Source organism: Peromyscus californicus, unplaced genomic scaffold, assembly GCF_007827085.1.
Source record: "Peromyscus californicus insignis strain IS unplaced genomic scaffold, ASM782708v3 Scaffold_8__1_contigs__length_139910024, whole genome shotgun sequence".
Lineage (NCBI taxonomy): Eukaryota > Metazoa > Chordata > Mammalia > Rodentia > Cricetidae > Peromyscus > Peromyscus californicus.
Genome location: NW_026294606.1, coordinates 59,228,782 through 59,249,697, shown reverse-complemented (window position 1 = coordinate 59,249,697; position 20,916 = coordinate 59,228,782). Strand labels below are relative to the sequence as shown.

Below are 20,916 nucleotides of genomic sequence, written 5' to 3'. Positions count from 1 at the left end.
TATTTAAGATGTAAGTTCTGATACATTCTGGATCTCAGCAAATAAAATACAATAATTAGTGCTGTAACTCAGAAACACCAACTGACCCATAAGATCTATGTCTATTACAGAAATTACACTCAAGTCACTAATTTACTCACTCTAGCAAGAATTCACTGTGGAATCTGAATATCACAGTATATACTGATGTTCTTATATTTAGGTATACAGTCATGTTTCAAACCAACATAAATAAAAGCTATTTGACATTATTACATGGCTGAGTGTGAACTTTGTAATGTAACAGTTTTGAGCCAACTGCTTGAAAAGGCAATGGAAATGCTTTTCCATTTATCAAGTACTGCCCATGAGAATCAACATCACAGAATCAGCGCTTTCTGAAAGGCTGTGGAAACATACGCACCACATAAGTGCTGACCGTCTCCGTCACCACGCTCCGCACTGGGGCTTTGGCACTCCCTGCTCCAGAGAGGGCAGGGGCTGGGGATGGCATCAGGGCTGGACACACTGCAGCCTGGGCAAGGAGTGGTGGTGGCAGAGGAGTGGGGCTCACGCGCACAGGGACGGGGACTGGAGCTGGAGGCGGGGTTTTCGGTCTGTTCAGAGAGGGGGCTGGCTTAGCCTCGGGGGCTGGTACCACCTTGCTGATGACTCTGTCAAGGAGAGAAAAGTGAAAGTCAAAACATATCACATGTTCAAACAATTACTACACAAGTCCTTTGTCTGGAAGCAAAACAGGTTTACTTTACCTAGAAAACACACACACACACACACACACACACACACACACACACACACACACATACACACACACCCCAAAAAACCACGTTTACTTAAGGTATGTGGTGGTCAGAGGACAACTTGCTGGGAGATGGCTTTCTCCTTCTACCATGTGAGTTCCAGGGATCAAACACAGGTAGCCGGGCTTGTGTAGAAGGCACCCTTACCTGCTGAGCAACCCTGCCACCCACATTCATTCATTCATTCATTCATTCATTCATTCATTCATTCATTCATTCATTCTGCAGTGTCTCGTGCATCAATGGCAACCACTCTAGGAGCTGAACTGTATTGTAAAATCTGCTTTTAAGCAACCAGAACTCAAAATTCATTGCCCATCAACTTGGGTTAACTTTTCATTTTCTCCAACTGCCCTTCAGTGATCAGTATGTAGAGATATTCTACCAATCAATGCACATGTGCTTTTCACAGGTGTGTAATGGATTACACACTCCCCTTTATTGACTTCCTCCGTGTCAACACAACTCTGGGGCTGACGAAATGTGAGAAGTGCCGTGTTACTTCTGAGTAGCTTCTTGTGAGAGACATCATGGACTGTGGAGTCTTGTTAGCTTCCGCCCCAGAAGCCACCCTGTCCCCAAACCTGCAGGTGTTTTTATATTTTAATTTTTGTACTTGGAATGAGAATTTGAATAAGCATGTCCCCCACAGGTTCTTGTATTTGAATACTTGGCCTCCAGTTGGAGGCAGTTTGGGGAGATTTAGGTGGTACAGCTGTTACTGGAAGCAAGTTTTGAGATTACACAGTCTCATCCTGCTTCCAGTTTGCTCTGTCTACTTCATGCTTGTAGATAAAGGTGTGATCACTCACCTTCCTGCTCAAGTCACCATGCCTGCGGCTGTGACCATGCCTCTCCACCATAATGGAGCCCCATCCCTCTGGATCTGTAAGCCTAAATGAGCTCCTCCATAAACTGACTTGGTCAGAGAATTTGATCACAGCAAAAGCAAAGTAACAAATGCAGAAGTTGGTAGACAGAGGACTGTTTCCTCACATTCACGTCACCATGTGTGGTGGTTTGAAAGAAAATGGCCCCCAAAGGGAGTGGCACTAACAGGAGGTGTGGCCTTGTTGGAGGAAGTGTGTCACTGTGGAGCAGGCTTCGAGGACTCACATATGCTCAAGGCCACACCCAGTGAGACAGTTTACTTTCTGTTGCTTTTGGATAAAGATGTAATGACTCTCAACTCCAGCACCATGTCTGACTGCATGCTGCCTTGCTTCCTGTCATTTCCTGCCAGGAACACTTCAAAGATTATTAAATTTGTCTATTACATAATAGACTAAACTTCTGAACTGTAAGCAAGACATCGCAATTAAATGTAAGAGCTGCCATGGTCATGGTGTCATAGAAACCCTAAGATACCATGTTACTTTTTTGAGGACTGAGGAAGATTTTGGAAGTCTGTATCAGAAGAACAGCTGAATGCTCTAAGCAGCACTTAGTAAGCTATTCCAATAGAAGCCTGGAAAATAGTGTGGAGTACAAGCCATTCATGTGATATTTTGACAAAAAATCTGGTTGCATTCTGTCCATATCTTGAGAACTTGCCTGAGGCTAAATTTAAAAGTAATGGGCTAATTTCTTTGGTGGAGATTTTTCCTTCCTTCCTTCCTTCCTTCCTTCCTTCCTTCCTTCCTTCCTTCCTTCCTTCCTTCTCTTCTTTCCCTCCTTCCCCCCTCCTCCTCCTGGTTTTTTGAGACAGGGTTTCTTTGTGTATGCCTGGCTATCCTAGAATTTGCTCTGTAGACTAGGCTGGCCTCAAACTCAGAGATCTGCTTGTCTCTGCCTCTGAGGACTGGCATTAACGGCTAGTGCAACCTAACACTGAGTCTGTGGTGTGGTTATTATTGATACCACTATGCAGGTCTACAGCAAAATAGCACAAGTGGGTCAGAAAGAAAAGGAAATTGGACAGTTTGGAGAGAAAAGGACACTGGTAAGCTTAATATAATAGCTGAGGCATGAGCTGGAAAAGAGGCTATAATTGTTAAGAAGATTAGGGCCATTAATAAAAATCTGGCTCTGCACTGGAACAAAGGGAAGTATCCCTTCAGGGCAAGACCCAGCCCACCTAAGCTTCTAACTTGTAAAGTAGCCTGAGTTTTTTCTTCTTTAGATTGCCCCTAAAAAGGAACTGCAAACAAACACTGCTGCTGGTGTGGCTCAGGGGGTGGGGTCCATCCCATGCTGGAGGACACCAGCCAGTGGTGCTGGAGTTACAGGCATAAAGGATGCAAAAGTGAAGGGGTCCTGGTTTCCTCCTCTGCAATTTCAGACAGCTGTTGAGCCAGGCAACACATGGCAGGGAGTCCCTGCATCAAGGCTCTGAAAGGTGAAGTCTGGGTTGTAGTGGGAACCCTAAGATATTGGACATGCCAGGGAAGAATATCTAAGAGTTATGGAACTGATGGAAGATAGCCATCTATGTATTTAAGAAACTCAGCACATACCAGGTCAATAAAAAGAAACCTTAGTCAAAGCACATCCAAACACAACTGTGAAACAGAAAAACCTGAGCAGCAGCCAGTGGGAAAAAGAACAACCACTTTGATATAACAAACAGATAGCCAATGTAAAATAAAAGATGAATACGCTAAAGAAAAATAAATTTCAAATAACGATAAGCTAGCCACACGAAACTTAAGGATTTGCTAGCTGCAGGTTTGTACTAAAAGAAACGGTTTTGGACTTTTTTAATTTTTTTTTGAGACAGGGTTTCTCTGTGTAGCCCTGGCTGTCCTTGAACTCACAGAGATCTGCCTGTCTCTGCCTCTCTAGGGCTAGTATTAAAGGTGTGTGCTACCACGCCCAGCTGGCCTTTATATTCTTAAATAAATTATTAAAAACCATAAAAGGTACATATTTGCTAATATCTACCATATTAAAAGTTAGATAAATTTAAAAAATATTTATTTAATAATGGCAATATATAATAATAATGGTTGAGAGCACTGGCTGTTCTTTCAGAGGACCAGGGTTCAATTCCCAGCACCCACATGAAGGCTCACAGCTGTCTGTAACTCTAATCCTAGGGGATCCAATGCTGTCTTCTGGCCTCTGTGGTTACCAGGCATGCACACGGTGCAACAGACATATATGCAGACAAAATTCCCATAAACATACAAATTAAATTAAATAAAAAAACCCTTTCTAAAAGTAAGGGCTTAGGACATAATTCGTGGCGTACTTGCTGAGTGTAGCCGAGGCTGAGTTCAACCTTAACACTGAAAAAAGATAGCTAATGTAGCAATAGTGAAGGTTTGAGGAAGGTGTGAAGGTCAGAAGCGCACCCCTGGGTGGCCGTGGCATCATTCCAGGGGCTGAGGTCCTAGAGAGAGCAAGCAACACTCATCTTCTGCTTCCTCACTGAGGATGAGTGTGACAGCTGCCTCCGCTTATGCCATGGCTTCCCCACCAGGATGGATTGTCCTCTTAAAAGAAACCCTTCCTTCCTTGAAACGCCTTTGTTCAGAGAAGTAACTTTATGTAACAAACAGCACCTTTTCAAAATAAAAGGAACTCCACTAAGAGGACAGGACACAGCAAGAATTACTCAACAGAATTACTATAGATAGATAGATAGGAAAACCGGACTCAGTGGTGGAAGGCGTGAGCACAGGGACAAAATGACTTTACTGTGAAGATGAAAAGCCGGGAAACACATAGTGCTGTAGGTTGGGAGAGGGAGAGGTAGCTGCCATGGTACTCCTGAATGGTTATTAAAACCTTAAGGATGGGGTGGGGGGGGCCAGTGGCGCAGTGGATAACCTTTTGGCTCAGTGTACAGTATGTTATTTATTCAGGTGTGGTAGCACCAGCACTCGGGAAGCAGAGGCAGGCAGATCTCTGTGAATTCAAGGCCAGTCTGATCTACATAATGAGTTCCAGGACAGTCAGGGCTACATAACAAGACTCTGTCTCAAAATACCACATTATTTGAAGTGGTCACACAGTTATTTTTTATCAAAATTAAAAAGACCGCTATGGGTAATATATAATAAAATCGAAGTTTTCTAAGAAGAAAAATGCAAGTATGAATATTTATGTGTGTAGTTACAAAAAAAGTTTAAAAGAATATAATATATATATTATCCAGAAACTGTTTCTATATACTGGGATTACAGGGTACTTTTCCTTGACTTATCCATAATTAACACATAAATCTTACAATAAAAATAATGAAAAAGTAAAAATATATACATTTAAAGTGTTTCTGGGAATTTTTAAGCAAAATGATGGCTTGGCCAACACCTTCTAGTGAAATTTGGCCACAAGTTTAGTTATAAATCAAGGACATAAAGCCCCAAGTTAAGTCAAAGGGTTTCACAGTACAGATGACTCTGTCATCATTAATGGAGATCAACAGTCTAAAGACCAAGAAAGTGAGGAAGAGAGTCTTTGGTAACTATGCTGTTTGTGTAACTGAAAGAAATACATGAGTCTTTTAGATATCGCTACAGTTTGGTTTGTCCCAGAAGATACATGAGTTCATATGCTGGATCTTCAGTGTGCTGATGTGAGAGGCTGTGGGATCCTCAAGGGGTGGGGTTTAATGTAAGGCAATTTATATATCGGTGTATGTGGCTCTGTGTGTGTGTGTGTGTGTGTGTGTGTGTGTGTGTGTGTGTATGTGTGTGAGAGAGAGAGAGAGAGAGAGAGAGAGACAGAGACAGAGAGAGACAGAGAGAGAGAGACAGACAGACAGAGAGAGACAGAGAGACAGAGAAGAAGTTATCGAAGTGGGCACTAAGTTTACAAGACAAACTATGCTAACTCTACTTTCAAGGGGTCAGGGTAGCATTATATTATCACTACAGTGACCTACTTCCCTAGCTCTTGAAGTTCAAAGGAAAACTTCCTAGAGATTTTGAGTTATTTTGATTATAGGTTCTAAGTGACTTAGGGTAGCTGAATATACAATTTGAAAAGCAATTCTCTTATTTTTAAGAAAAAAAAATTCTATCATCTAGTTTTTAACAATATGCAAAATCATTTAGCAGTGCAACATAATACATATTCTCGGCCCTGATTAGCTAAAGTCTCAACACTCCATCAGCTTCACTGTAGAGGTGATTCTGGAGTCTGGCTGCCCTTTCCCTCCTATTGAACTGCATAGTAAGAAACCCTCCGGAGCTTCCTGTTGAGTGCCAGCGTCTCACAGAGAAAGCAATACTGCCCACAGCTGTGCCCCACAGTGGCTCTGCTGCTAACGTTACATCTTTGGGAGGATTTAGTCACAGTGCCCTAACTGCTATAAACACTGGTGTTATTCATACAGATGTGGAGAAGGAGGGGCTTTCAGAGGGATTTCTTTACCTGTTTCCCCACCACAGAATCATGGAACAAACAGAATGGGTCATGAGCTGTAATGCAAACTCATAGCTTGACAAGTCAATAAAGAACCAGGCCCTGCCTCCCAGCCCCTCAGAGCCTCCAAGGTTAGAGGCAAACACAATTTGGATATGTTCTGCACAGGAGGTTTAATGATCCTCATTATTCAGCTATTGTGTGCAAACACTATGAAACCAGTAATCTGAATTAACAAAGTCCAAATAACTGGCTACTAAAGCGCTCTCACAGTTCAAAAGTTCCCTCACAATGGCTTACTTATTTACCCTACCAGTGAATGGCCATTTTTAAATGGTGATATGACACCAGAGGGAAAAGTACTGTAATCATGCCTATGGAGTTTACGTGACCTTCTGAACCACAGAAATTATTCAATGGAGAAAAATCACTTTGAGAAAAAAATATGCTCCTTCACATCACAATTCATTTATTTCTTTCTAAATGTTTAATTTTAGATTTTAGACACACCATCCGCCATAAGAAACACATTCTCACAAGTGCTAAATGAACCTCTTCTCACAACAAATGAAAAAATATTACTGAAATTTTACAATAATACAGCTGTGAAACCTTACAGTTGGTTTGTGACATGAACATGTATGCCTATTTTTCCTATTTTTTTTTTTTTTAATGGAAAGCCCCAGACATACCTGGCCTAAACATGCAGTCAGTCTGTTGTTCACACATGGGCAGACTTAAATAATATAAAAGTCATAATGGGTGATCTCCAAGACTGGCCACAGTGCTCCACGCCTCCCCTTGCTCCCTTTGGGAGCGCTCACTGGGGAAAGGCAGCTGCTGTGTCTGCATGTGAAGAAGCTGCCTTACGAAGGAGCACATGGTCTGTGTGAGCTTGAGACACCGAGGACCTCAGATGATGCTGTCTCGGTCACAGCTTCAAAGGCCTGAGAGAGAACTGCTTAAACCCTGCAGAGGCCAGGAAGTAAGGGCTGCTGCTTTAAATGGCTAAATTCTAGGATCATTTGTGTGGGAATGGAAAACAAATACACCAAGTTTTCCATTTTTCTAACTTGGGTATATAAGCAAATATTCCAAACTTGGAAGGAATTCTATTTTAGAGTATTGGTACTTAAAATGCCAAACAGTGAGACAGTCATTTCCATATTTCACGTTGATCAAATACCCAAAGACAATTAGGAGAATCAGTTTTATGTTGATTCTTCAAATCAATCATTATTCCTTATTCTTCTTGATCCTCACAGCTCAAATTTTAACATTCGTATAATTATAAGACAACGATAAATGGATTTAATTCCTCAAGCTTGTGGCTTGCCTCTTGAATATTTACATCGTCTCATAAAATGGGTATTTTATCTTGTCATAGCCCAAGTACACATCAAGTAGCAAACATTTTATCTTTTAATGCAGGCATGACCTATTTGAAAAATGAAACAAATTGCATGAAGTAATTAGAGAAAAACATCACCATTATAGAATCTTGTTTCCAAGGGAGAGGCCCAAATGATTATACTCCTATTGTCAAATGTTCAAAATCTGTAAAATACCCTAAAAGGGCACTAACATTCAGATAAGTAATGAATAATGAACATTTCATCATACTTGCAAAAAGATCCAGTACAGCGATAATGGTACTAATGAAAATGAAATGATAAGCTCTCAGTAGGCTACGTAAAAGGAAAGAGAAGAAGCAAAAAAATCCCTGAATATCTTTTGTCATATATTTTTGACTTTGGGTTCATGTAAATGATCTCTAGATTCAGGAAAATCACCTGGTTTTTTAAGACAGCTCTGGCTGGCCTGAAATTTGCTACGTACACCAGGTTAGCCTTGAACTCAAAAGGATCCACTTGCCTCGGCCACCCAAGTGCAGGAACTATAGGTGGGTACCATTACACCTGGCTCAGAAAATTAACTTTTAAAAAGTGTTTCTGAATAGAAAATAAACAGAAATGAACAAATCGCCAAGCATGCCAATGATGATGAGAAACATCATTTCAGGAGACTTTAGGAGGCTGGTATTTTGTTCACACATCCACAGCAGCATGTTAAAAACAAATACTGAGTGGGGTAAATCCCTATTAGTCGTTGGCCAGGTAACTTTAGAAGCCCCCAAAGCAATACAGGCTGTTGCCACTGTTCCTGGATGCACAGTAAGACCCTGCTGCCGAAGACATGTGCTCTGGATACAGGACACAGAGAAACCAAGCTATGAAGATTCCTACTGACTGTGTCCTAGTGTAGGGAGATGCTCTGCAGGCTGTTGGCAGAGAAGGGTCATTAATGACCATACCCAGTTGTGGACCCTCCATGCTACAACACTGTACTGTCTGGCAAGATATGCCCACAGGTAAAATAGCATGGAATATTCTGAGGGTAACCAACTGCTTCCTGATTGGATTTGAGGCCCACTCCACGAAAGGAATACATATTTGCCCTGGAAGGTGCCTCACCGAGGACCGAGAAATCACTTAGGCGATGACCAAGGTAAACTGACCGGAATCACACAGCCCATACTCCTGGGGCAGTCCCACCATGCCTGTGGCGCAGAGCTGGCCCCTGGCAAGACTCAACACTAGAGACTACCACTACTGATACTGATACTGACGTTTTAACAAATGGACACACAGTTAAACTGTCTTTTTTTGTTGTTCTTTTGAGACAGGGTTTCTCTGTGTAGCTTTGGAGCCTGTCCTGGGACTCGCTCTGTAGACCAGGCTGGCCTAGAACTCACAGAGATTCGCCTGCCTCTGCCTCCCAAGTGCTGGGATCAAAGGCTTATGCCACCACCGCCCAGCTAAACTATCTTTTAAGCACCCATGTTTATATGCAGATTAGTATTTTAGTCTTGGTCAGAAAAGTCTCTTTTTAGCAATGGGCAACGGCAAAGCAAGATTTATACCTGGTTGAAGTGCTAAGAATAGTGAATGCTCTGTGTTTGACTCCAGACGGGACACCTAGGGAACACTGAAGAAGAGGGACAGAAGGACTGTAGGAACTGAATGGCAGAGAGGCATATAGAACACTGTCTTCTGGACACATGTGGTTGAACACACAGCAGCTGTGACTGCCTGCATGGGGTATGTCCATCGGTCCCCGAACCCCGCAAAAAAAGGAAGAAGGGCAGAAAGGAAGGAGAGACATGAGGATAGGAGGGGACTAGCCAGTGATCTACTGCTGTAGAGACAGTATGATCAAGGCAACTCATAAAAGAAAAGTATCTGAATGGGGGCATGCTTACAGTTTTAGTCCATTATTATTTTTCCGGGAGCATGGTGGCATACATGGTATTGAAGCAGTAGCTGAAAGCCACATCCTGATCCTCAGGCAGCAGTCAGAGAGAGAGAGACTGGGCCTGGCATGGGTTTTTGAAATAACAAGGTCCACCCCCAGTGACATGCTTCCTCTAACAAGGCCACACCCACTACCCACTCCAACAAAGCCACACTTCCCAGTCCTTCTAATCCTTTCAGATAGTTCTACTTCCTCCAAATATATAAACCTATTTGGGTCACTCTTATTCAAACCACCACAGTGGGCAAGAGTGGGAAGGAGGAGATGAGAGAATAATGGGGAGGGGGGTATGAGTGTGACTACAGTGTATCCACAGTTCACTGGATACAAGTACAATATTGAAAAAAAATTCCAACAGCGATAAAATCTTACCTTCTCAAATCAAAAAACAACAAAGATTAAGAAAATCTTAGTCTTATTATTTTTTTAACTTTAAAATTTATTTATGTGTGCATTAGGAGGTATGACTATGCCATGGTGCAGAGATGGAGGCCAGAAGACAACCTTTGGGATTTGGTTCTCTTTCCACCATGTGGGCTCCTAGGAGAGAACTCAGGTCATTATGCTCAAGGTGGCAAGCACTTTTATCCACTGAGCCATCTCAGTAGCCACTGGAAGTGTTTGAGTGGCTTCCTTAATCTAGCTATATAATGTTTTTATTTGTGAGTAAAAGTAAATTGGTTATATTTTAAAAATTAAAAAAAAAAAACTTAATCCTTAAGTTCATTTGGTAGTCTTGTCAGGAGTAATTGTGGTATTGCCGTCATATGCAGATTATTTTCTACTTTCTTATAGAACAGAACAAGTACCACTTGTGTTGGCACTCAGGACTGCTAATGTAAAAAGGGCACAGAATAAATTCAGGGAAGTAATGTTAAATCCGATAAACTTATTATCGTGTGTGTGTGTGTGTGTGTGTGTGTGTGTGTGTGTGTGTGTGTGTGTGTGCGTGCAGGTGTGCTCACTCATTGTGGGTCTGTGTGGAGGCAAGAGGTTGAGGTTGAGGTTGAGGTTCTTCCACAATTGCTTCTTGACTTTTTTGTGCCAGGGTCTCCCACTGAACCTGGGGCTCCGAAACTGGCTGGACTGGATGGTTAGTAAGCTCGAGAGATCCTCCTGTCTCCACCTTTCCAGACCTAGGATTACAGATGTGTGCCACCTGTAATGCCCAGCTGTTCACAAGGGTGCTGTGGACCTGAACTCAGCCCTAATAGTTACAGTTTACCCATCACCCTTGCCTGATTTTCTTTCCTTTACAAATATACCTATTTTCTAGTTCTGTCCCTTGCAAAGGTCTAGAAGCTATGACATTCTAGTAGCAATGGGCGCCTCTAGTGCCTGAATTGGACTTCTACCCCACGGGTAGAATCAATGTTCTTTGGAACAATAGCTAATTTGAAGTCTGTGGAAATGGGTAATAGCACATAGGAAATACATGAAAACTATTCAACACTGATGAGACTGCACTGCATCTAACAGACAACATGAAAGAATTACCATTAGACAAGACAGGATAATTTGAAAATGAAAATAATAAAAGAGGAAGGAAAAGGAGAAGGAAACAGTTTGAGGGGTTATGGGGAGAGATAGACTAAATCCAACCATCATCACTAAGCGTAATTCTGGATCAGCTCCACTAACTCCTTTCTCTGAAGAGAGCAACAAGAAGAATTCAGTCAGCATTTATCTGCCCCTTTCCTGTTTGATTTACATTTCAAAATAACCAAAGAAAAGTACACTTTCATGGAAGGGTTTCAGTTCATAAATACTAAAGAGATGGTCACATTTAAAAAATCCAGCATTTCACAAGATCTATAAATATTGTTTAAGGTTATAAACCTCAGCATGTGTCCCCTGGTGAGACAGTAAGACAATTCCAGAGCTGGAGAGACAGCTCATCAATTAAGAGCATTTATTGCTTTCCTAAGGATCAGAGCTGGGTTCCTAGGTGACTCACAGCCACATGTAATTCCAGTTCCAGGAAACTCCACACCTTTAGCCTCTGGAGGCACTTGCAATAATGTGCACATACTTACATGTGGATACACACTACACCTACACTTAGTTAATATAATAGCACCAAAGCTACACAGAGAAACCCTGTCTCGAAACAACAACAACAACAACAACAACAACAACAACAACAACGAATAAAGTAAAATCTTTAAGAAGAGCTATCTTTCTTTCTCTTCTTCCTCCTCCTCATTCTTTCTTTCTTTCTTTTTTTTTTTTTTTTGGAGACAGGGTTTCCCTGTGTAGTCCTGGCTGTTCTGGAACTCACTCTGTAGATCAGACTGGCCTTAAACTCAGAGATCCACATACTTCTGCAGCCAGAATGCTGGGATTAAAGGTGTGCGACACTGCTGCCCAGCAAGAAGAGCTATCCTTATCTTTTAGTTTTTAAAATGAGCAATAGCAGCATTTAAAGCATATGTCCTGGTGGACAGATGTGTACTTGTGTGCAGAAAGATAGCCCATGCTTTTAGAGAGGCCAGAGAAAAACAGAAGGGGCAATTAAAAGTCTATTTTATAAGGCTCTTTGACAGTAACCTAAATTTACAAGACAGATGTTAATTTCTTTGTATTTATATACACCAAATAAAATGATGAAAACAATAAAAAAGTAGAAAGACACTGCACCTTATTTATCTGCCTTTGGATGGCTTAATGGTGGCTGTGGTGGGGAACATAGCCATTTAGCACTTGGAACTGTGATTTACTCATTCTGTTCATCTTGGTTCCAAACAAACAGACCTGGTAGCATTACTTACATCATTGTGCCTCTGTGCTTTAACAAAACTCACATGTCCACGTACAAACTAATCAGTGCTTCAGAGTCAGGTCAGAGTATATGCTAAGACCATGTTCAAAATCTGGTTCACGTCCAACACCAGTGTTCTAACAGTTGAACTAAAATAAAAGTACATGAAATGCCCGTGATCTAGTTATGGCCAGGAGGTGGGAGTAAGCTATAGAATAGTGTATATGTTAATTCTATTTTTAAAAAGAAAACTGGTGAGATACTGAAGTTAGTACTGGTTATTGGGGGATAAAGGATGGGATTTGTGGGGTAGGGGATTTAGCTTTCTAAACTCTGTATTTTAAACAGCTAACTTATTTATTATTATTATAATATTATTATTATAACATTTCATGTAATCACCATTACAATAAGGTTTCATCTTTTCCTGTATATCACCATCATCACTACCTACCATCATCATTCTCATGGCAAGGTTTCAGTTATTCCAAGATGGCCTCAAACTCACTATGTAGGCAAAGAAAACCTTTCAATCCTCTGGCCTCCGCTTTCCTAGTGATAGGATTACAGGCGTGTCTTACCATTCTTGGTACTAGAGATTGAACCTAGAACCTAGTGTATGCTAGGCAAGCACTCTAACAACTGAACTATATCCCCAACCCAACTTTTAAGGCTTTAGCCTCAACGGTTAACTTAATTTTTAAAAACATGTATTTGTGTGTGTATGTGGACACACATGTGGAAGTCACAGTTAACTTGCAGGAGTCAGCTCTCTCCTTCTACCATTTGTGTGCTTGATGGCAAGTACTTTTACCCTCAGAGTCATCTCACTGACCCATAGTTAACTCTTTAAAGAAAATAATGACCATGTATTATTTTTGCAATTAGAAAAAAAAAAGACTTAAAAACTATGGCAAGTACTTCCACACATAGTAGCACTTGTTTAAATGGTTTTTAAATACAAGGACCGCTGAGATATCAGGTAAAGACCAAAAGATAGGGTCTTTTATTTCCATTTTTTATTCAGTTCTAAAAATTTGGAGCAAGGGAACTTGCTTGTTCAGCACAGTCTTATAAAATAAACACAATAGCCCAATTCTATTCCTCAGTTTTCCTAGGACCTACAGTGGCTTGAAAATAGAAGCCCTAAGTTCATCACCAGCTTGTAAGAAACAAGAAGAACCAGTGTGGAGGACATCATCACGGTTCACTTTTTAAAATATGCTTGACACGCCGGGCGGTGGTGGCGCACGCCTTTAATCCCAGCACTCGGGAGGCAGAGCCAGGCGGATCTCTGTGAGTTCGAGGCCAGCCTGGGCTACCAAGTGAGTTCCAGGAAAAGGCGCAAAGCTACACAGAGAAACCCTGTCTCGAAAAAACCAAAAAAAAAAAAAAAAAAAAAAAAATATGCTTGACAATGACACTGGTCCATTTAGGCACCATTTTCTCATAGTTAACTGGGTAGAATACTATGAACAAAAAGGATTTGTAATCATCATTGCTTCACCGAAACATAAACAGTGAGTAACAACAGAGTAAGGGGTGAGGAGCAAAAAGGAAGATGTATAAAGAAAAAGGAGTACACGTAAGAAAAAGCAAAAGGGATGGTAAGAGAATAAGACCCAGACAAGTGGGGAGAAATTGGGATAATAAGAGTTTCATGAGCAGCAGGGCCCAGAAGAGCAGAGGACTCAGCCTGCTCTCTGCACTGGTCCCAGTAGTAAGGTATAGAAGCCTTACAAAGGAAGGGTGTGTGAGAAAGCTACACGGAAACCTACGATCTTCCAATCCAAGAAAATAATTCAATTAGAGAGGATAGTAGGTGACATGAAAAGAGAGGAGGCGAACGCTCAGGGTTAAAGGTTTAAGTGGGAATAGTACATAAAGAAACTTTATACTAGTTTGTAAACTAACTAAAAAAAAGTAATAAATGTTTTTTTAAGTATCCTATATGGGCAGACAATGCTGCTCCCAGAAGATAGGGGTTATTAAAGAAAAATTTCAGTGTCAGGCATGGGATCCCTCCCTACCAGTCATTGGTCAAAGAAGCCATAGAGGAATGCCAAATACAGGCTCATGGCTGTCTACCATAACTAGATGCTAAAACTCTGTTGATGAGGACACCATTTACTTCAGACATGGAGAAATCAAGCTTGACTGACCAGCAATCTCTGATGGCTGGCTTACATAGTATCAGGAGGTGCTATACAGAGGGAACAAAAGACATAAATGGTCTTGATCAGCACTGGACCGTGCATTCCTTAACACTGACCTGCTGGCAAGATGTGCCCACTGGTGTAACAGTGGCATGACAGCTATGTGTGCAACCAACTGCATTCTGCTTAGACATGAGGTCTTGTTCTACAGGAGGGATGATTCTATGCTTAAGCTGTAAATGTGTTCCAAAGCTGGGAGGTCACAGGCCCTGGGAGGTGGGGGTGGGGGGAACTATTGTTTAGCTAAATGGTCATGCTATCAAACTGTGCTCTAAATATTTACATTTATACCCATAGATTTACACTGTTTTCTGTTTGGTTAGAAAAGATGCTTTTGGTAGTGGGTGGTGGTTAATGCAGAAACTCATAGCTGGTTAAAGTGCCACATTATGGATGGGCCATCTATAACAACTTCCCACCATCTAAGGCTCAGAGAACTTTGAGGAAGTGGATAGGAGAGAATGTAAGAGTTTGCAGATGGGGAGGAGAGCTAAGAAATGCTGACTTTGGGCATGATATGGCTGCTGCACACATCAACTCACAGCAGTCAAAATCCCAGCATGAATGGGGAGAGGCCCCCAAGGACCCACCCAAACTGAGGAGCTATTGACAGCTGGTGGCTGCTGAGGCAGGGAAAGTCACTCTCCTTTGGGGCCATGGGGATGGGTTCCATATGCCCCAGTGGATGGTCACATACTCGTGCATATGGGAAGCATTAACTGGATTTTGAGGATTATTAATAACCAAAAAAGGAAAAACTGAACATAAAGCTGGGTAGGAGATGAAATGGGGTACACTACTGGGAGTCAGAGGGAAGTAGTAGCTGATGGATATGGTCAATATATATTATATAAATGAATGGAACTCTTGAAGACTAGAAAGCATTCTCTAAAACAGTAACTATGGAAGTTTCTTGGGTAGAAATCAGGATGCAGTAGGTGGATGAGTTAAGATAGAATATGGTGATCTGGAAGGCAGAGAAGGGGAGTTCCCAGTTCTCCTCAGATAGAGAGAAGCTGGTGAAAGGGGAGGGTTTGGCAAGAGACGAGGAAGCTGCAGGGAAATACGAGAGAAAGGAAGAATGGCATAGAGCAGAAGAGAAAGAGAGAAAAAAGCCCCAGAGCCACTAGGAGATGTGGGTGATGGAAGGCATAGGAAGAGAGTGGGCCTTAGGGGTCAGTAAGAATGCTGCTGTGGCCTTTCTTGGAGCCTGGGAGATAAGCTGTAAGGGGATATGACACGCAGTTCCGGAACCCCATGGAATAAATCCAAACAGACAGGCCAACATGGCTTGTCAGTTCTACATGCAGACATGAGACTACAATTGTAAGAACAAAAGGGAAAACAGTCCCAGAACCCTTGCAGTGATGTGGATATCAACTTCACAAGATCCCAAGGTAGGTGTGGAAAAGGTGAACAAACAAGTTATTCCATGTATCATAAAGTACATTCATATACTTTATGCAAGTACCTGAATCTACCGCAGGACAGACAGGAAATACAGAACACAAGTGATGTCATAGGAGGTCTAAATGTTTCTATCCCTAGGCATATATTGTTTTATAAATACCTGAACTGAAAGCAAGTTGATCTTTAGGGAGAATTATAATCAGATAGTAGCCAAAAGGTTTCCATGATACAGCTAAATTATCTCTGCCTGTCACAGGTTAAAGAACATTTAAATTCTGGAAGTTCACATCAGCTTTTTTTTCTGATAACAAATCTTAAGTACCTTCCTATATTCATTCAATTAGTGATCTTGGGCCTTGATAAAGCTGTGGAGAGAAACTTTCCAACTATCATTCAAATCATATCTAAAAAGGTGGTCATAAATATTTTAAAACCTAAGTGAACTAATAAGACCTAGACCCATTAAGGATAAGATCTTTTACAACAAATTAAATAAAACAATTTATTGAAGTCTGGACTCCAGATAAGCTAGATTTACTGGCTGACCTTTTATTCATTTAAGGAACAAAATTAGCTCTAATTGCATTAGAATGGAATCCAGTAAATTTTCCTCAGTCTTCTAATGTGGCATCCCTGTAAGGACTGCTGTAATTGTTTACAAGCAAGATGGAAATGCTTTGATTATAATCTTTCCACTTGTTTTACTGGGTCGTAAAAGCATTTCCCAAACCCAAAGCTGGTTGTTGTGACAGCAGACTAGTTTTTCTCTTAAATATACATACTGCATCTTTGGTGTTTGTGAGCAAACTACAACGCCCCAGGGGAAGAGATTAAACTTGGACTTCTCCATAATTCTAGGCTGGGGAAAATGAGAGTAATGTAATGCACAAAGACCAGAGCTCCCCAGAAAGAAATAGGAAAGCCTGGAGATGCAAATCAAGAAAGCGTCTAACTACCTGTTTGTGACAGGTGGCTGAGAGCTGCCCCCGAGACAACCGATGGCCACACGGAGAAGATAGAGGACTTCACAGGGCCCTCGGTCAGTTACTCAGCAGTTAGGAAAAAGATTAGTAGCAGTGCTTAGCACTAAGCCGACATCATTTTAAAGTTGCAGACATACTCTTTTATAAGATTTAAACTGCACTTCCAAAACCTGAATATGGTCAATCTTAGGATTTCTTTTTGTCATTGTTCCTGTACCTGAAAACATGGGAAACATCTAGGAAATGTTTCCATTTCTATAATAATTTCACCAGGGCAGGGCAAAAGACAGACTAGTCATGGTACCTCAAATAAAAATGAAAAGCAGGGTGTTGGGGATTTAGCTCAGTGGTAGAGCGCTTGCCTAGCAAATGCAAGGCCCTGGGTTCGGTCCTCAGCTCCAGAAAAAAAAAAAAAAAAAAGAAAGAAAAGCAGACAGCTGCTTTGTCTTTGTTTTTTTTAAGGGGAAAAATATTAAAATGAGAAAATTAAGAGGCCTTCCCAGTCTGAAGGGCGATGCTGTATCCTGCTGAGGTTTGTTCTAAAGAGTCTCATGTTGTGCAAAGGCTTGGCCACCCTGGTCCTGATTTCCTCAGATGGGACAGAAACTCTATTTACCTTTCTCCAGCTATGACAAAAGGCATGTGTTCATTTTGCCTGCCCTTGCCCTATATGCTGGTGAGAACCCCTTTCCTTCTGGAGTCACCAGCCCCTTCTGACAGAGTTGGCTCAAACTTGCAGTAATTCTCCTGCCTCAGCCTCTAGAGTGAGGATTTACAGGCATGGGCTACCATGCACACTGGCACTGGCTACATTTTAAAATAGAAAGATGCTTATTTTCCTTGAAAGTATCCTTAAATGGTTAGTCTATTTCTATTGTCAAAAGTTTGGCAATTCAGAGACAAGTATCTGGACATATTTTATGTTTTAAAATATCAAACCTGCTTTTTGGGTTAATAAGCTTCACTATAATTTTCACAGTATATAGGAAATGATTGAGATAGCACAACTATTCAAAAGCCCCACCAGGCCTAAGCAAAACCTGGTTAGCTGTAGCCAAACCAGGATGGCAAATATAAGACTACATCACATGTTCAGCACCTCTGTCATGAGTGGGCAGGGGAAGGAAAACTTTCTGTAGTTGAGAAATCAACCCAGCTGTTATTGGAAATCAAAACACCAGCAGAATGGAATGGCCAGTGGTAAAGCAGTCCCCCAAATACCTCACATCTAACTTGAGAAAATGTACAACCCGTCAGACAGACTGCCCAGTGCCGACTCTCGACGGGAACCTGTGTTCTCATGGAGAGCAGACATTGCCATCTGACAGGCTCACCACCGCTCAGGTAGCCTGATAGGCAGGGTCACCTTGAGAGTAGAGGAGGGAGATGGTGATTTTCCCATTATGAGCCTCTGTCTATGGGAGAAGTATAGATTAGTAGATGGAAAAGGCAGAGGCTCAAAGCTGGGGCACATACCCATAGCCCCAGTTCAAGGCCAACCTGAGCTAACAGAGAGATCTTATCTGGGGGCTGAGGGAAAGGCAAGATGCTCTCTCTAGCACCTGTGATAGGACAGCGTTAGAGAGGGCATTTGTAAAATGTGAGGGAAGAATGGTTATTCTCAATCAGTATTCACCCTCAAAGTCTGTACAAATTTATATTACATTTTTATTAATACTTTACAATATGGAAAATTACTTTCTCCCATGAGGCTTAACTGAATTTTGAATTTTATAAATACTCAGACATTTAAACTTAGAAACCCTGCAGGCCCTATTCTGTCATGTCTCGCTGCTGACAACTGCTTTTCCAGTGGGGGTTACGGGGGTGGGGGTGGGGGGGGGAGGCAGGTCTCACTCTGTAGCTCCGACTGGCCTGAATTTGCTATGAACACTAGGTGAGCATCGAATTTATAGAAATCCATCTGCCTCTGCCTCCTAGTGAGCTGGGATTGAAGTATGCACCAACACACAGAGCTTCTGACGATTCCCTCTCTAAGCGGGGACTCCGTCCCTAACAAACTGTCAAGTTACTTTGCTCTGCATTCTTCATGAAAAGAACTGGGATACGTCATCAGTTAGCCATCCTTTCTCTATTATTCAAAATGAAGTAGGCCAGCAAACAGTAAGGTCAGCTGTGCTGTTAATGAGCCCCATACATTCCTTGTCACCACATCTACTAGGGAAACCCCAGGATCCTGACCAGCACAGCTCTAAGCTCCTGGGCAAACTGAAAGCCCGACTTGACAGGGAGCCTACACTTGGACACTTCAGGAATGGACTTGAATGTGTGGCTTCCTCATTCACAGTTGAAACTGTAGTTCTGGGGTTAGTGCTTCACTGGGGACTGGAGGGAACTCTGGATATCCATTACTAGTAGACATGTTCAAGGATGTTCAAGGAATCTGGGGTCTTCGCAAAGTTGTCCTGAATTTTAACACCGTCAGGAAGGAGAACTGGCTAGTCATGGACCCCTCCGGAAGACAGTTTTGAAGGATGTGAAAACAAGGGAAAAACAAATTACTGCTGTCTTGCTTTGAGGAACACTAACAGAGAACAGAGGACCCTCTCTAACCACAAAGCACTTTTGGGGATCAAGGGCAGAAGACCTAACTTCTTCAAGACTTAGAAACTAAATACTGTCTTAAAGATCTTCCAACAGGAGGGTATAATTTGAACCTTGTAAAGCTTTTTCTTTCTCTCATAATTTCAAAAGACTTGGTCCTTCAGCAATAAACACCCCCCCCCCCAACAAGGAATACACAGACTCTCTTGTTTTTGAATCCCAGTCTGCTTATTAATTTCACTTTAAAAGAGTATTAGCTCACCCCCAGGTGTATACAGACAACAACTAGACACATAGTTATATGACTGCCTACTTTCCTGTCACTATAGCCATGGAATAGGTTATACTACAGGGGAGTTTCTTACCCTGCAACTATAAAAGATGGCTAGAATTTTTTCCATGTGTCACAAAAATATTTTTAATTTCTAATTAAAAATTTTTATGAGTATGTGCACATGGATGTAGGTCCCATGGATCTGGAGCTACAGGACCTGATGTGGGTGCCGGAACTGAACTCTGGGCCTCTGGGAGAGCAGTAAGTGCTCTTATTTTTTTATTTTATTTTTTTATTTTTTGGTTTTTTCAAGATAGGGTTTCTCCGTGTAGCTTTGCGCCTTTCCTGGTACTCGCTTTGGAGACTAGGCTGGCCTCGAACTCACAGAGATCCACCTGCCTCTGCCTCCCAAGTGCTGGGATTAAAGGCGTGCGTGCACCGCCGCCGCCCGGCCCAGTAAGTGCTCTTAATTGCTGAGCCAACTCTATAGCCCCAAAGAATATTTTAAGTTTTTCAGTCATTTAAAAACACAAGAAACATTCTTAGTTTGCAGGTCATACAAAAGCAAGAAATAGGCTGAATATGGCTCCCGGGCTGGAGTTTACTAACCTCCAATTTAGACCGTCACATCATCAAAAATACTTACTGAATTTATGCTTATGGGAAATTCTATTGGACTTGAGCCCCTGCCTCCCTCTGATTTTCATTTAACATGCAATGTGTTATACCGAATTTCTTTGTCCAGTATACTTTTATGCCTGCCTTGGTCAAATAGTCCATCGTTCATAGAACAGGGCAGTTTTATCCAAGCATCTACAAGTTACATGTTACAAGTAACACTGTACTTTTGAGGGTAATTTGTCAAGAATCCAGGCTATTCTAATTTCCCTCAAGCTGGACATTTTGATCCAGAGTAATAGGATCCAGTCCTCACATCTTCCAGTCTCTTAGGAATATAAATGATTTATTGAAAGGTAAAAACAGAATAGACAGCCAACAGAATCACCAACAGACACTCCAGGGCAGAAAGAGGAATGTAACTAGAAATGTCATTTTCAATCTTAATTTTCTAAAGGGAGGAAGCCAAGCTTCTGTGCGGGAGTTAAGACTGGGTACTGATAACTATGGAGAAAATAGAAATTAAATATCAATTGGTAAAAGTATCTTTGGAATGATGAGCAAGAACACTTTCCCTTAGAGAAATGAGACAGTTTACAGAATTTCCAAGGAGATTTTCAAGAGTGTAGACCGCTAGAGCCTGTGTATGCCGGGTAAGTGC

The 20,916-nt window shown here is 41.7% G+C and overlaps 1 protein-coding gene across 1 annotated transcript in view; it reads right to left on the bottom strand.

Annotated features, from left to right (window-relative positions):
- Taf3 (TATA-box binding protein associated factor 3) overlaps positions 1–20,916 on the bottom strand; it is a 154,353-nt gene that overhangs the window by 6,175 nt on the left and 127,262 nt on the right. Inside the window, exon 5 of the mRNA XM_052727572.1 lies at positions 404–653. Coding sequence (XP_052583532.1) covers positions 404–653 — 250 coding nt within the window. The remainder of the gene's footprint in view (positions 1–403; positions 654–20,916) is intronic.